Source organism: Ochotona princeps, chromosome 1 (assembly GCF_030435755.1).
Source record: "Ochotona princeps isolate mOchPri1 chromosome 1, mOchPri1.hap1, whole genome shotgun sequence".
NCBI lineage: Eukaryota > Metazoa > Chordata > Mammalia > Lagomorpha > Ochotonidae > Ochotona > Ochotona princeps.
Window position 1 is genome coordinate 85,811,836 of NC_080832.1, and position 17,530 is coordinate 85,829,365.

The following is a 17,530-nucleotide window of genomic DNA, read 5'->3' on the forward strand; positions in this document are numbered from 1 at the left end:
GGCTACCAGTATTTTTACTTTGAGCTTAGTTCTTTTTAGACCAAAAAGTGTGACTTTCACAGAAAAAGTATCATTCTTTACAATTGAAGTCTTTTGAACTTAGTATTTCCTAAGTGCTCAAAACTTTAACACATAAAAGAATTTTCAATCGATCTAGCTTTATAGATTCTCATTGTAAGAAATATAAGAAATAGAAGTTTAAATAGGATAATCTTTACTTTTAATTTGTGATTTAGAGTGCTCTGTATTTTCTATTCTGCCTCTTATTTCATTTTCCTACAGTTCCCCCAAAGAAATGATCTATTGCAGTTTAGGGTTCTCCATCAGGAAATTACCCATGAGTGAAGTTCTTAGAATATTAGGATGTTATGTTCTGTCATTTGTTCCTTGTATTTTTTATTAAGTCAATATACTTTTATATTTTGTCTAGTGAACATTCTTGTATAAGTAAGTTTGAATTAAATATTTCATTTATTTTAGGGAACAATTGGCTTTCATGATGGAGATCCTCTGGTAAGATGTTTTCCTTGGAGCAAAATACAGTTTTTGTTGCCGGTGAAACTCAGTGGGGTCTGTGCTCAGCTTAATATAGAAATAAAAAGCTGAGAAGCATGCTCCTCTGTGACAGAAATTTTATTTGAAGCAATGAAATATAAAGAACTGTCCTATAAAGAAGTAGGAAGTAGGGAAGTGGGGTGCCTTGGAATGGACACTGGTTTTAGAGATGACTTGGCTTTTTAAGTCCTCTCCCCCCCCACCCCCGGCCCATTTTTTTTCCCTTTCCTATGGTCATGAACAGAGGAAAGGATATAGAGGAACTCAGGTGTATGGGCTCATAAAGAGCTGTCTTGAATGAAAGTAATAAAGTGATTATCTTGACCTGTACTGGGTGTCCTGCCTGCGGACGCTTCCTCACTAGGTTTGGGTAGAGAAGCAGTAGGGAAGCTCCCACACTTTGGTTGTCTTGGCAACTCCAAGGTCTTGCCTTGCACAGCTGGCCCATCTAGTGCAAGTGGGCAGGGAGCTGTAACATGGGGTCCAGAAGTGGGCCCCCCTTCCCTTTCTCCAATGCCCTGGACCCAACCTCAGTTTTCGAAGACTGTGTAGTCTTCAACCGAGTTCTGCTTAATATTCTCTCTGGAACCTACTGAATTTTGTCTTTATTTTTATTTAGTGGCAGAACCATCATTAGCCATAATGGAGTGGCGGAATGGTAGTTTGTGTGTATGCACACTATGACAGGCTTTCATTTTGAAAATATTTTTGTCTTTCTGTGATTTTTTTCCATTTGGTGACTCAGACATACTGTTCACCAGAACAATTTGAGTTTTGGATGTAGAAGTCAAACAACTCCATCCAAACCTTGTTTTCTGTGCAGATTGATAGCCCAGTGTTGGTGAAAATAGCACTAAACAGAATGTTAATCCATTAGGGTTTTGCAGTAGAGGGGAAGGGAATGAATCAGGTTATGCTACAGTGATGGTAGCAAATTAAACATGAGATAAAAATTGCAGAATATTAAACATTAAATCTGGATGATGAATAAAAACATGGAGGGTATTTGTTACATTTGCTATACATTTTGTCATCTCAAAATAATTCTAAGTTTAAAAATGAAATAATTATAAGAGAGTTTGAATTACTTCATGGTTAGTATAATTGCCTTGAGATTCTGTTTTTGAAATCATTGGCAAAAACAACAAAAAACGAGAACACACTTGGTCCCCAAGTGGGGACTCCAGCTTATATAATCTGTCTTTTCTCCACTCTTTCTGGCAGTGTCCCAATTCCTGCCCACCAGGTCGCTCTGGATATCCAGGCCTACCAGGCATGAGGGTAAGGGAATAGTTTTCCTGTTTTCTTTTCAAGATACTGTCCACAAGCACAGTGGAGCCTTACTTTAAGCACTAACCGTTGTGGTATGCAGACCTCACTTGGATGAATTGGTAAAATCCACTAGCTTATTCTCTAGTGTTTCTTCAGTCCTAGATACCATAGCTGGGGCTCCTTGCAGGTGCGCCTATTGGTGCAGGTGACTAATTACACAATGCCTTTGTGAGGAAGGAAAGATATGCCTGTAAGATACACTGGATTGAGAGACTCCAGGAACCCCGAAGCAAGTTTCATGAATTAGCCTGCTATGGGCAGAAGATGGTGGTGGGGATGGTAGATTTGGCACCTGTTTTAGCTTTGGGTGATCAGTTTTAGCTTAAAAACAAAACAAAACTAGAAAAACTGCAAAACAGGCAAAGACTTTCCTAAAGGTTTTTCTCTCACTTCACAACTATATATAATTTTTCCATAAAACCAAACCAAACCAAACCACACAAAAAAACCCCCCAAAACCCCAAAAAAACAAAAAGAAAAAACAGTCAACATTTGGGACCAGGAGGTTCCTGTTTTTAGTGTGAGTCTGAAGTAAATTTCCATACTGATGGAATTCTGCTAGCAGTTGAAAGGCCTCAACACACTGGTTTTCCTTGAGGTTTTCTGCAAGGGAGCTTTTGGTGGGCACCCTGAACTGTGCAAGATTTGGACCTGGATTGGTGGCCTGACAAAAAAACACATGGATCTTGTTTTCATGCTCTACAGCTTTAACTACTTTCCCTTGGCACTTAAAATTACTTTTAGGAAGTTGCGCTTCTGGGGGTGTCTTCATCCGATAGTGGCCCTTCTTCTCCCTAGGCTGGAGGGTGGGACGCAGGAGACTGGAGCTATTGAGAGCTGCTTCCACAGAAGTGGCTGGATGAATTGGGTCAGTGTTGCCACTTCTGAAAATTTAGTTACTGATGCTGAAGATTTCATGCCCTTAGCCCAAGTGCAGAAAGATGGGGAAACCAGATAGAGGTAACGGCAGGAATTAGTAATGAATCATATTGCTGAAATAGGTAATGGGGTGTTTATTTTTCTAGGGTAGTGTTTTTCTGTAAAAGCATGTTTATTATACGTACCAATCATGATACACATGATCTGTGCAAGCCAGTTAAAGCAGATATTTTCTGTGTGAGATAATCTTTTTCTTAGTCCTATGTTGACGTAGCTTTAGGGATGGAGAATCATCCCTAAATTGTGATGTGAATTTTCAGTTTTCTGCACCCAATGCGATATAATTGTATCTACTTATATATTTACATGTGTGTTTGTTTTTGCAATTGTCAGGGTCATAAAGGGGCTAAAGGAGAAATTGGTGAACCAGGAAGACAAGGACACAAGGTAAGAAAAATGAAGTGTTTACTGAACCAATAGAATGGGAGGTAGTACTCACTTTAATTAGTATGAGGTACAATTATGTATGATATTCCTCCTGTTTTAAAGATCAACAAGCTGAATAGATGCATCAATATTTTGACCAAGCACAATATTCTGAAGTTGTTCACTTACAATGAAGGAATCATACATTTCAATATTTTCCTATATGGCTACTCTTTGCTTCTCAAATCAGTCACACTCATTTTTTCCCCTTATACCCCAGCAAAAACCACAATTTGTAAAATTTTGTATCCGATGCTTTTGAAACAAGAAAAAAGAGGTTGGTATTTGGTTATAGCTTCTCATCTCAAGTTCTGAAATAATTTATTTCTGACTTCATGTCAGTGTATCTGGAATTTTGAGTAAGCTGGAAGTAAATGATAACTTACAGTATTTGGATAGAAACATGAAATCTAGCACAACTTGCACTGAGCTGGCAAGCCTTGCTCAAAAACCAAGGCTGAGGTTTCAGGCAAGATCATCTATTTGTTCTCTTGTCATCTACTGGAGTGCATAGTGGTTAAGTACCTGCAGACTGGGCTTTCTGCATGGCAGAGTTTTTGTCCTGATGTGGTCTTGAATAATCTTACATACTCAGAATAATCAGACCAATTTTCTCTACCCTGTTCTAGTTAGAACATGTATTTTAAAAGTCTTGTGTTACTTATGTGTAGTTTAGGAGTTTTATTTATCTGCTTTGGGACAACTGAGTTCCTCAGGGTCAAACTGGAAAAACAAAGGGTTTTGGAAATGTATTGAAATGTGTAGTGGAACAGGTCAACAGGTACTTACTAAGTACTTCCTATGTGTTGGAGTTTATTCTAAATTCTGGGAGCATAAAAATGAAAAAATATGTCCAAGTTACAGGGAATAAATAAGTGTTAGCTACCCACAAAAAACAGATATGCAAGAATGCTCAATTATGTCAAATGCTACTGATTAGGTAATGTGTATAGTGAAGCACATTTAGTGGGTTTCCGGTTTCTCTGTTCACTGCATCCTTTTCTCCTTTCTTTTGTGACCCTTCGTTTAAGGGAACTTGTGCTCTTCCATCCTGTAAAATTTGGTGGTGGGACTACCCATCAGGGTGTTTCTCTACCAAAATACGTGAGTGTTTTTGGTGCTATACAGGTTATTTCTGTCATATCTGCTTTGATCTTCAGTAGGAAGTCTGCTTATTTTTGGGGGGGCTCAGGAAATTCACCAAATTTTTTCTCGAGTTGTTGAAAATTTCTTTTCACATTTTGTGTCATTTAAAGCTTTAAAAATGTCTTTGAAAATTGACATGAAAAGATATGATGACAATAGTTGAATGAAAAACGAAGCATAGGTGATTGAGCCTAAACTGAAAGCACATGAAGAACCTGAAGTTTGCATTCAGATGCAAAAGTTTAGCTTGAATGTATTTCACAAAATATTTAATGAAGAGTTTAACAATTGTTTTTTAATACAAGGTCAAATAAATTTTTGATTTTATCTTTATGTACATCTAATTAAAAATTACACAAGTTTAGTTTCATCTTATACTTTTTGGGTTTTTTATACAGAGAATACAGTTCATGTATTTTGTAGGTACAATTACAAGATAACTATTGTATTTCCTCCCTCCAACTTTTTCCATCAATCCCCCCCTTTCCTTCCTTTTCTTCAATTTTTCAAAGATGTGTTGTCATGCTGTATAATCACAGGCTTAATGCACCGGTAGCCATAGTACTCAAAAAGTAAAAAGTAGAGGGATAATAGTTTCACAAATGTGTAACCAAGGGACAAAAAGCAATAATCATATCACAGGATGTCCATTTGATTCATATGCCTATTTCTATATTCTGTGTCAACTGCTACACATCAGAAAACACATGGGATACGTCTTGTATGGATTGGCTTATTTCGCTAAGCGCAGTGGTTTCCAGTTGCATTCATTTGTTACTACACAGATTTTATTCTTTTTGGTGGCTGAATAGTATACAATAGTCTATGGATTTATGCCACATTTTCTTTAGCTATCTTTTGATGGATATCTGAGTTGATTCCATGTATTAGCTATTGTGAATTGAGCTTCAATAAATATAGGTGTCCAAATAACTGTCTCATCTACTGTTATATCATTTGGGTAAATTTTCAACAGTGAGAATTTTACATTTCTGAGGTATCTCCATACTGTATTCAATAATTGTACTAGTTTACATTCCTACCAACAGTGGACAAGGGCACCTTTTCCCTTACATACTCGCCAACATTCATTATTTTTTGATTTTCATATTATAGACATTTTAACTAGGGTGAGGTTTTATTTACCTGTGGTGTGGGTTTTACTTAATTTGCCCTGATAGTTGGTGATCCTGAGCATTTTTTCGCATGTCTGTTGGCTGTTGTATTTCATGCTTTGAAGAAAGCCTGTTCATATTCTTTGCCCATTTCTTACTTGGACTGTTTTTGTTGTTGTTGAATGTCTTGAGCTCTTTACAGGTCCTGAATGTTAATCCCTTATTGTTTTCATAGTTTGCAAGCATTTTCTCATGTCCTGATTTTGTCTCTTCTCCTTGTTGAATATTTCTTTTGCAGTAAAGAAGCTTAGCTTGATGTAGTCACGTTTTTCTATTTGAATTTTGATTGCCTTGTGCTTCTGGGGTCTTTGCCAAGAACTTCTATGCTATACCAATATCTGGCAGAGTTTCCCCAATTTTTTCCTCTAGTAATTTGATAGTATCAGGACATAGAATTAGATCCTTGATCAATTTTGAGTTGATTTTTGGGCAAGGTGCAAGGTAGGTGTTCTGTTTCATACTTCTGCCTACATAGGTACAATTTTCACAGCACCATTTGTTGAAGAGGCCATTTATTGTCCAGGGAGTGATTTTAGCTCATTTGTCAAAGTTTAGTTGGCTGTATATATGTGGATTGATTTCTGTTCTGTTCCATCAGTTTATAGATTTATCTTTTTGATGATAACTCTTATGTAATATGTCTTGAAATTTGGTACTGTGATGCCTCTGGCTTTCTTGTGTAATAATGCTTTAGCTATTTGAGGTCTCTTGTGCTTCCATATAAATTTTAGCAGGATTTTTTTTAGCTCTGAGAAAAATATCCGATATTTTGAGCGGATTACAATGAATGTATAAATTGCATTGGGGAGTGTGCACATTTTCATGATATTATTCTAATCAAGGAACATAGAAGATTTTTTTCATTTTTATGTCTTCCTTTATTTTTAAGCTTTATACTTTTCTTTGTGGAGTTCTTTCATATTCTTGGTAGAATGTATTCCAAGTTTTAAAACTTTTTGTAGATACTGTAAATGGGACAGGTCTTACAAGTTCTTTCTTAGCCATGGCATTATGTGTGCATATAGAAGCTATTGATTTTTTGTGTGATGTTATGTCCTGCCATCTTACCAAATTTGCTTGTAAGTTCCATTAGTCTCTTGGTGAAATCTTTAGATACATACGTCTAATATATATATATATGTGTATATGTGTGTGTTTATATATATATAAATAAAATCTTTGTCTCTTCACACACACACACACACACACACACACACACACCCCATGCCATACACCAAACAGGGATAATTTGACTTCCTGCTTTTCAGTTTATATCCATTTTGTATTTTCTGGGCTAATGCTCTGGCTGAAACTACCAGAATTGTATTGAATAGCAATGGTAAAACTGGGCATCCTTGTATGGTCTGGATCTTTTCTGTAAAAATGCTTCCAACTTTGCTTCATTCAAAATACGATGCTGAATTTAGATTTGGCATATATTGATTGTGTTAAGGAATATTTCTAATTTTGTAAAGTTTTTTTTAATCATGAAATGATGTTGTATTTTATCAAATACTTTCTCCACATCTGTGGTTTTTATTTTTATTATTAATGTGATGTGTTAAATTTATTGATTCCCACATGTTGCTAAGCAATAATAAATTCCACCTAGTCCAGGAGAGTGATCATCTGATATATTGATGGATGCTGTTAGTTAGTATTTTGTGGACGACTTTGCATCTTTGTTCATAAGGGATATTGATCTATAATCTCTTCACTGTATCTTTTTCGGGCTTTGAAATTAAGGTGATGCTGCTCTGATGCAAAGGGTCTGAGGTTTTAAATAATATGAGAAGATTGGAATTAGTACTTGCAATATTTGGTAGATTTGAACAGTGAACCATCGGATCATGGGTTTTTCTTTGTTGTTAAGTGTCTTTGTTAATAACTCAATATCGTCTTGGTTATTGGTCTATTTGGGTTTTATGTCTTCATGGCTCAATTTTCATGAATTGTATGTGTCTACAAATCTATTCATTTTTCTAGATTTTTCCAATTTGTTGGCATATAGTTGAATAATTCCTGATAATTTATTTAGTTGTGTCCATTATAACATCTTCCTTTCTCATGTTTCAATAGTCTTCTTTTTTTCAGAAGAAATCCCAGTTATTTCACTTTTTTAAAACCATTTTTTTGGTTTCAGTTTTGTTTTCTAATTTTAATGGTTTTTTTTTCCTCTGATTAATTTTGGGTTTGGTTTGTTACTGTTTTTCTAGGTCCTTGATATGCATTGATGGATCATTTATGTGATGCCTTTCTAATTTCTTAATGTAGGCAGTAAACTCTATAAACTTCCTTTTAGCATTGCTTTTGCAGTATCTCATGCTTTTCTATGTTGTATTGTAGCCATCATTCATTTCCAGGAACTGCTGGTTTCTCTTTATTATAATTTTCTTTTAAAAAATTCCTTTTTAATTTTTAGTTTCCTTTTAGATTTTCTTCTATGATCTGCTTCCCATTCAGAAGTGGGTTATATTTGTATGTTTTCTACAGTTTCTTAGGTTGTTAATTTCCAGCTTTATTTCATTGTGTTCAGAAAATACACATGATATGATTTCATTTTTCTTTTCTTTATATTTGTTTTGAATTTGCTGAAACTTGCTTTATGGCTTAGTATATTGTCTAACCTAGAGAAAGTTGTATGTGCTACTAAAAAGAATGTGTATCCTGTAGGTGTGGGATGAAATGTTCTGTGGGTATGGATTAGATCCATTTGATCCTCAATGTAGATTAGCTGTTGTCCCTCCCCTCCTCTCCTCTCCCCTCCCCTCCTCTCCCTCTCACCTCTCTCTTTCCCTCCTCTCTTCCCCCTCCCTTCTATTTAATTGCCCTGTCCTGGTTGATAGGGGGTGTAGAAGTCCCCCATTATTGTACTGGAGTTCTGTGTTTCTTTTTAGGTCTGTTAACAATTGTTTTAAATACTCATGAAACTTTGGGGTGCATATACAGTCACAATCCTTTATGATCATGTAATGGCATTCTTTGTTTCTTTAAGTGGTTCTTATGTTATATATTATGATCATTACTTTTGGTCATTTTGTTTGTTACTTCCCATTAGCATAGAAATTGTTTTTTCATTTTTTTCCCTTTTCAGTCTTTGTATCTTTTTAGGCAAGATATGTTTTTATAGGCAGCAAATAAATGAGACTCATTTTTTAATCTGTTCATGTAGTCTGTATCTTTTAATTGGAGAATTTATGCCATCTACATTCAAGGTTATTATTGGTAATGACTAGGTCCTGCCATTTTCTCATAAATATTCCTATTGTTTGCTTTGGATTTCCCTTCTGCTTTTACTGGAAGATTTTCTGCCTTCACATTTTTTCCAGAATAATGACCACATTTATCTGCTTTACTGTGCAGCACATCCTTAAAAATCATTTGTAAGGCTGGACAGATGGTGGTAATGAATTCTTTTAATTTTTGATTTTTTTGGAAGGTTAAACTGATTTTAGCAGACATAAAATATGTATTTATCAAGTATTATGTGACATTTTGTTATGTCTAATATCAAATCAAGCAAAATGTTTCTCCTCAAAATTCAGTAAGAAATATATTTGGATCTACTGCCTCTTTTTTATGGGACTTAAAAAAAAAGATTTATTCTATTTAATTGAAGAGAAGAGTTAGAGAGAACAACAGAGTCGATGTTTTCATCCAATGGCTCCCAAACCACATGGCTGCAGTGGCTAAGTCTGGGCCAGACTGGAGTCAGGAACCGAGGAGCTTCCTTTGATTCTCACAGTGTGTAGGGGCCCAAGCCCTTGGGCCATCTTGCGCTGCTTCCCTAATTGCATGACATGGAGTCAGAGAGATAGTTAAGCAGCCAAAACTTGAACATGTACCCATATGGAATACTGGTGTGGCATGCAGAGAGTTAATCCATTATACCACAGTGCTAACCCTCTACTCTGTTTTTAAATTGAATTATTTTTGTCTTCCATTGCATTGTTTGAGTTCCTTATGTATTGTGGATATTAACTTATCAGCTGCACAGCTTACACATATTTTCTCCCCTTATACAAGCTGTCCATTCTGTTGATTGTTTCATTTGCTGTCCAAAAAGTCTTACCTTGGAGGAGACCTAATTTGTCTATTCTTTAGTTTTATGTACATTTTAGATCTGACCTATAAAAATCCTCACCAATTTCAATGATTTAATGTATTTTTTTCTGTTTTATTTTAGTAGTTTCAGAGTTTCAGATCTTCAATTCAAGATATTAATCCATCCTGAGTGTATTTTTACACATGAGAGATAGGAGTTTAGTGACATTCTCCTATAGGTGATGAATTTTCAATTTCCTCCACATCATCCATTGAAAGACTATTTTTTCCAATTTTTGTTCCCAGAAGTTTTGTCAAATATCAATTGATAGTAGATGCATGAATTTGCAGATTGTGTCTTCATTCTGTTCCATTGGTCTATGGGTCTCTTTTTGTGCCAGTACTTTGCTGTTTTAATTACTTGTAGCTTTGTCATGTATTTTAAAATCAGGTAGTATGATACTTTTTGCTGTATTCTTTTACTCAAGATTCCTTTGGATATTTGAGTCTTCTGTTGTTCCATACAATTTTCATAGTGTTTTCTAGTTCTATGAAAAATGTCTTTTGGTGAAATCCCTTCAAAATTCCAATCTGTAAGTTACTTTCAGTAATGAACACATTTTAATTATATTGATTCCTCTAGTGCACAGGCCTGATTTTCCACTTCTCTCTATTGTCTGCAATTTCTTTCATCAATGGCTTATAATTTTAATTGTACAGATATTTCACTTCTTTTGTTAAATTAATTCCTAGGTACCATTTGGTAGTTATTAGAAGTGGGACTGCTTTCTTGATAGCCTTTCTAAGTGTTTCACTGTTGGCTTTATATATTTCCATTGTTAAAATGTGGTTTAGGCAGTAGTTTATAGCAAATGATTGTCATTCACAAATCAGTGAAGTAGCAAATTGCTACACCTGAATCTGAAACTCAACATTGTGGTGTTCTTGATGAGTTACGTGCCTTTTATCTGGTGAAATTGTAATCCAAATACATGACTCCAATATTCATCGAGAATTCTTTGGGAAATGCCTGATGTCCTGTTAGAGAGACTATTGTGGACACTTCAATCACTGCAGCTTTTGCAGTTTTGTAGTCTTTTGAGGAAATACAAGTAGTGCTGCACACATGGTCAACCTCTCAGTGACCTTGCTGTCTCTTGATTTCCTCATTGAGAGTCACTCATTCCACTATGAATCAGTTCTAATGAACCATGATATGAATATAAGTCAGGTTAAAACTGACATTGGAAGTGCTTCACAATTCACTTAAAAAGCAACTCTAAGTCATATAGGTATAACTTAATACTTTGTATTATATAAATGCTTGGTATTGATACTGATGCTTGTTTTCTATATTTCTAATAAAGAAAAAAATATTCCATTGTGCATGCTAAATAATTTTTAGTTTGAAAGGTAGGGAGATGGATACACAGAGCGCAATAGATGGAGACAGATACAGACTGACAATGATCTCGCTCTCACTTGTTTGCTTCTTTAAATGGCTAGGGTTAGGCCTGCCTGATGCCAGAAGCTACAAATAGAATCCAAGGCTTTCCTGTGGGTGACAGTGGTCAGACTTGTCTTACTTGCATTAGTAGGACCTTGGATTGGAAGTAGAGGTGTGATGTTAATCCTAGGCACTCTGATGAGGGATGTGGACATTCCAAATGGCATGTTAACCAGTATGAAAACTTCACCTAAATTTCCTTTTTTTTTTTTAAATGAAAATCTCTAAAATATTATCTATCAAGCAAGACGATAAGTCAGTTGGAAAACATGTAATAAACTATGAAAGTGGATTGGAATCAAATATACTTAACATTTAAAATGAAAAATTTTTGCATGGTTAACTTTACAATTTCAGATACCAATTATTACAGATGTAATAGAGTATACCTATTATAGAAAAGTTAAACTTGTATCAAAAAGGAATAACTTTTTTTCAGGGACTATGAAATAATTTTCCTGTAAGTGATGAGTTGGACTTCTTTTTGTACTATTATGAATTTTAGAAGTTGATTAGATGTTACAAACTTAGTAACCAAAATGACAAATCAGATATTAATATTTAACAGAAGGTCCCATTGTCAAAAGCAACTGCATACAAAATACCTCAAAACAAACTTAAAGAATATTCCAGCCAGAGAGATATTGAGGATTTTTAAAAAACAGATTATCTAAAAGTCAGTTAGAGGTAGTAGCAGAGATTGTGTATCTGTTAATTTACTCTCTAGATGGCCGCATGGCCATGGCTGGGCCATGCCAAAGACCTGAGCTTTGCCTGGGTTTCCTGTATGGGTGGCAGAGGCCCAAATTCTTGTATCCTGTCTCACTGCTTTCTCAGAACATTTGCAGGGAAGTGGATTGTATATTGAGCAGCCAGGACATGAACCAGTGCCACATGGGATGCTAGTATCACTAGAAGCAGCTTACCTCTATGCTACCACACTAGCTTCTTATATTTTGTTTTGAGATAGTCTAATTCTCATGATATTAATCTATTGATTTGATGCAATCCTAATATTAAGAATTTTTTATGATCTATTCAAAGATTCTAAGGTTCATCTAAATGAGCAAACATTTAAGAACCTGAAAAATCGGAGGAACTACAGAAGGCAGGTGTTTGACTGTTAATATGCCAGTTGGAGTACCCACCTTTGTGGCAAAGTACCTGGCTTAGCCTTGGCTCCTGTTCTGATGCAGCTTCTCACTGTTGTGCACGCTTGGAGACTGCAGATGATGGCTCAAGTGTTTGGGTTGAGTTATAGGCTCTTGCCCTGGGTTCGGTAGGCAAACAGTACATGATAGATCTCTTTCTCTTTCAAATAAAATCAAAATAAATAAAATTTTTAAAAAGATTAACTGCAGTGAAGCACATGAAATATAAGAAGGTAAGGAAAATCATCTGGTTTTAGATTGAAGTGTATTGTAAAATTGCAAAAATTAAAATGTATTGGCAACACCATACAGCAGGTCAGTAGAGCATGATGAAAGTCCAGAACCAAGTATATTTAATAGTTTATTCTATGTAGAGAGTATCTATTATTCAATAAATTATACTGGAACATGTGGCCAGCTGTATGAACAAATAAACAAGAATTTCCACTTTAGATTTTTGATAAAGAATTTACTGATAGTTGAATATTTCCATTTAAGAAATATAAGAAAAATATATGTGGTATTTCAATGAGTGATATCAAAGGTATAATGCATTTAAGAAAAGACTGATCTAAATATGTTAAAAATTGAATGGCTAAGATGTAAATAATGACCAAAAAATCTTACATGAATTTGCATAATATAATCACATTTTCTTGATACCTCCCCTTTTGCACAGACCTACAAACAGATTTGCAAGAAGGCACCTGTTCTCTTCATCTCCCTTCCTCTCCTTCCTCTTCCTCTCTCTCTCCTCTTTTTCTTCCTCTGTCCCTTTCTCCTCTTTGTCTCTCTCTTTCCTTCTAGAAAAGTTGTAAAGTTTTGACATCATAAATGTTACTGCTATTTGTAGTTGAAACGTAAGGATTTGGGTGACTTCAATTTATTTGCATACTTTGTATTTTCTGAACTTTCTACAGTGAACATGGATTACGTCTAAGAATTTAAAGTGTGGAAGAAGAGTTTAGGGGTTGTCAAATGAGCTCCAGATATGTTGACTTACGTGTTTTGTGTTGATTTTCTAGGATAACATGTGGTATGCTTTTCCTTGTTTTTCAGGGTGAAGAAGGTGACCAGGGAGAGCTGGGAGAAGTTGGAGCTCAAGGACCTCCAGTAAAATATTTTTAAAGATATTTAGTGAGAATGTGCAAATAATTTTAAAGACTCAGTAGCTTTTCCATTTAGTGTTGAATTAATAGTTGCATTAGTGTTGTACTATTTTTCCATCTGGCCAGAAATGGGACATAGCTACTTTATTAAAGGTCTCCTTGATATGTTCAAGTACTTTTACAACAGGAAATTCTACATATAATTACATATCTATCTATATATATATATATTTATACATACTCATTTAAGTGAATGTATATATTAGAAGAATATATATTCATTTAAGGATCAGCGATCTGAAAGCCAATATTAAGCACAAGAGGATGATGCAATTTTTACATTCTATGATTCTATCACCTGATATAGTAATAACATTTTGTGTACTCAAGCATATATTAGGTATATAAGCCACTAGATTAATGTGGCTTAATGCAGCATGTAATCATTGTAATTAGAGCATTCTTAATTGCTAATAATCATGTCTCTTAATAAAAGCCTGGTCCCTTGTGCTTTATCAGGTTGATAAAATGTAAGGTAATTTTGGGGGTATTAGCATATTTTAATTTACAAGTTTCATTAAATTAGAATTTACAGTGCTTTTGTATTGTGTGTGGAATTGTTATGCTTTTTTCTTACCAAAATGGATAATATTAATTATGAAAATAGTAATTGCAGAATATTCATTGAACATGGCCACCAGGTGATACTTAGACTATGTAAAAGATAAGTTCAGTATTATTCCTAGAAACTGAAGTTAGGGAAGAGCAATACAGGGCCACTCTTCACTTTCCTTCTCTTCCCCAGGGATGACCTTTAAAATGCTCAGGGAGCCATGTAAATTAGTTTTTACCTAGAATGTAAAACAAGTGAGTCAGAATTGGGAAGGTACAGTCCCTAACTCATGCGAGAAACATAAGGGGATCTGTGGAGGACTCTAAGAATTGTTCCAGAAGCTTGCTTTCCCTGAGCCTTTGATGTAAATAACAGTAAGGATCTGGACTTTCACAATTTGAAGATAATGATAAATAATAAGAGATAGACTTTTTGTTTCCTAAAGAAAATTTTGGAGGCTTAAAGATATTTTAAAAGGCCATTTGCACAGATGCTCAGAAGAGGATTTTGCAAACAGCATTTTAAAAAAACATTTGTTTTTATTGGAAAGGCAGATATACAGAGAGGAGGAGATGGAGAGGAAGATCTTCCATCCAATGGCTCACGCCAAATGGCCGCAATGGCTGGGGCTGAGCCAATCCGAAGCCATGAGCCAGGAGCTTCCTCTGGGTCTCCCACGTGGGTGCAGGGTTCCAAAGCTTTGTCGTCCTTGACTGCTTTCCCAGGCCACAGGCAGGGAGCTGGATGGGAAGAGGGGCTGCCGGGATTAGATCCCAGTGCATTCAAGGCAAGGACTTTAACAGCTAGGCTGTCATGCTGGGCCCACAAACAGCATTTTAATAAGTGTTTTTATGGGTAAAGGGTCTATATTGGGTGTTGATGAACTGAGTGCTCTACTAGGGACTGTCAGGAGTGCATTTTAAGCTGTTGATATCTGAGAGTCGGTGTGTCAAAATATATCTGTAGAATTCACACATTTTCACTTTAAACATATACATGTGGAAATACAAAGTAGTATGCAGATTTTTCATTTTATTTCTTTTAAACGTTTATATTTAAAAGGTAGAGTTGCAGAAAGTTGGAGACTAAATGAGCTCAGTCTTTTATATGCTGGTTGACTCTCCAAATGGCTGCAATGGCAGGAAGTGGGCCAACCTGATGCCAGGAGCTTCTTCTGGGTCTTCCCATGTGTGTGGCAGTGGTTCAAGCACTTGGGCCACTCTACTACTTTCTTGAGCACAGTAACAGGAAGCTGCATTGAAGCGATACAGCTGTGATTTAAGTCAGTGCCCATATGGGATACCAACATTACAGGTGGTAGCTTAACTTGCAATGGCAAGCAATGTATACGCTGTGTAGATATGCTTTGCAGCATATTTTATAAAACTCTTGTCCCTCAAACAATTGAGAAACTCAAGAGACCATACATGACATTCCCATGACACTGCTATTGATTGGAATTTCTTAAAATACTGCCTGTGTCTTCTTAGTCAGTGTTTGATCTACATTAGAAAGAGCTTGCTTAATATGAGACAGACAGGTCTAATTTTGGATCCTAAGTGGATGTTCTAAGCTGGAGCATCCTGCAAAATCATATTTTAGGACATTCCTGATCTTCACAGATTTTATTCCTGATCTAGGTAAAGAGTGAATTATATACTTTCTTTACCTGAGAAGATGAGGTATATGACTGGCCTTAGAACTCTTTTACCTTAAACCAAAGCAGTTAAACTGCAGGTCTTCCAGAATTGGCTACTTCTCTTTTGTGATAGACCTTCACTCAAAGCTGCTCTCACAAGGGTACCCTTGATAGGCCTTTTTTCTGGAGCCCTCCTGCCATGGAGCCAGAAAACACAGAATGTTAGCATTTCAGTAATGAAAATGATTCCAGAAATAATACCCACTTCCTCATTTTTAGGAAAACTGAATGTTGTGCCAAAGATAGGGACCATGGCAAGTGCTCCAACTGCCCAAGTTATGCTGTAGAATGCGTTCTATCATAGGAAGGGTTTAAGAATAATGAATACAGGTGGTTGTTGGAGATTCCAGCTTCATGTCTATGTTATAACCTTCTGGGTAACATGGGTGCCTGTTAGCCTATGGTTTATGTTGGTGGGGAAAATTATTCCAAAGTTTAAAATTATGTTACATGTAACCAAGTTACAAACTGTGAAGGAGGTGGGAATGGCCATGTAGGTTCTGCATACGCATTTGAAGATGAGTGAAATATACTCTCATAGGGTGAGTGTTTGGCACAGTGTTAAGCTGCCACTTGAAAAGCTGCATTCCATATCATAGTGCCTGATTTTTTTCTTTTTTTTTTTTTTGAGTCCTGGTTCTACTTTTCATTTTAGCTTCCTACATCTGGGAGACAGCAGGTGTTTGAGACCCATTCACCTCTGGCAAACTGAGATGAAGTTCTGGCTTCTGTCTGCCCTTGCTAAGCCTTGGCTTTTGCAGTCATTTGGAGGAATGAAATAGCAGATAACTTCTCTTTATATATCTCTTTCTACGCCTTTCAAATAAAACCAAAGTAAACAATACAAGCTAGATGAAATAATAGATTTATTATGGTAGTTTCTTAAGCTAGTAGTATTTACTTTTTGTCATTAGTAATTTGCAAGTCCCTACATGATGTTACTATTTGTTGCTATGGATTACAAGAACATCCTTCTTGAGTATCTTTTGTGAGGAGATTGAGAAACCTTCTTGCTTACAGTAAAATAATTTCCTTTCCATTTTTTATTTCCAGGGAGCTCAAGGTTTGAGGGGCATCACCGGTGTTGTTGGGGACAAAGGTGAAAAAGTAAGATGATGATTGTGATATCAAATTGTGTTAAATGTTAACTCTGAAATCTAAAATTAACTTCCTCAGTAGCACTATTTTTTATGTCATGCTTTGTAGATTTGGGGCTAAGTTTTCACCTTTCTGTTTATGAGCACTGGAGATAGAAATGAGCAGTATGTATGATGCTTATCATGCATCCTTGGTCCTTGATGTTCAAGGAGAGCTGGCTATTGGTACTCCCCACCCTCTTTTCCATAGATATCTACATTTCTGGTTGCTCAAGTCCCTTTTATCAAATGGCATAGTGTTTGCATATGATCTGCAAGCATCTTTCTGTAGATTTTAAATCATCTTTAGGTTATTTACATAATATCTAATAGAATAGAAAACCCCACGCATTGTTTTAGTATGGTGTAATTAAATATTTTATATCTGCTGTTGGTTGAATCTGTAAATGAAAACTCAGTTATGGAATATTGACTGTTTTTTAATCTTTCACCTAAGAAGATATTCTTGCTTTTTTACTTGCTAAACTTCTTAATGGAAACACTGATATGTCTTAGGTAAATTGAAGTGGAGTTGATATATTTTATCAATTGATTATACTTTATCAATACTGTGGAAATTACTGACAAATTTACCTGGATTTCTTCTGGCCAAGCAAGGTGAAGATAGGGCAGGATGGAAAAATAGGGGTAATGAGAGAAGCCCGGATATTCCTGAGGGCCCTAGGACCATCCACAGC

The 17,530-nt window shown here is 35.7% G+C and overlaps 1 protein-coding gene across 1 annotated transcript in view; it reads left to right on the plus strand.

Moving 5' to 3' along the window:
• The window catches only part of COL9A1 (collagen type IX alpha 1 chain), a 71,757-nt gene that overhangs the window by 9,059 nt on the left and 45,168 nt on the right, over window positions 1–17,530 (plus strand). The window contains exons 10-14 of the mRNA XM_058671763.1: window positions 481–513; window positions 1,780–1,836; window positions 3,160–3,213; window positions 13,335–13,388; window positions 16,750–16,803. Of these exons, the coding sequence (XP_058527746.1) occupies window positions 481–513; window positions 1,780–1,836; window positions 3,160–3,213; window positions 13,335–13,388; window positions 16,750–16,803 (252 nt within the window). The remainder of the gene's footprint in view (window positions 1–480; window positions 514–1,779; window positions 1,837–3,159; window positions 3,214–13,334; window positions 13,389–16,749; window positions 16,804–17,530) is intronic.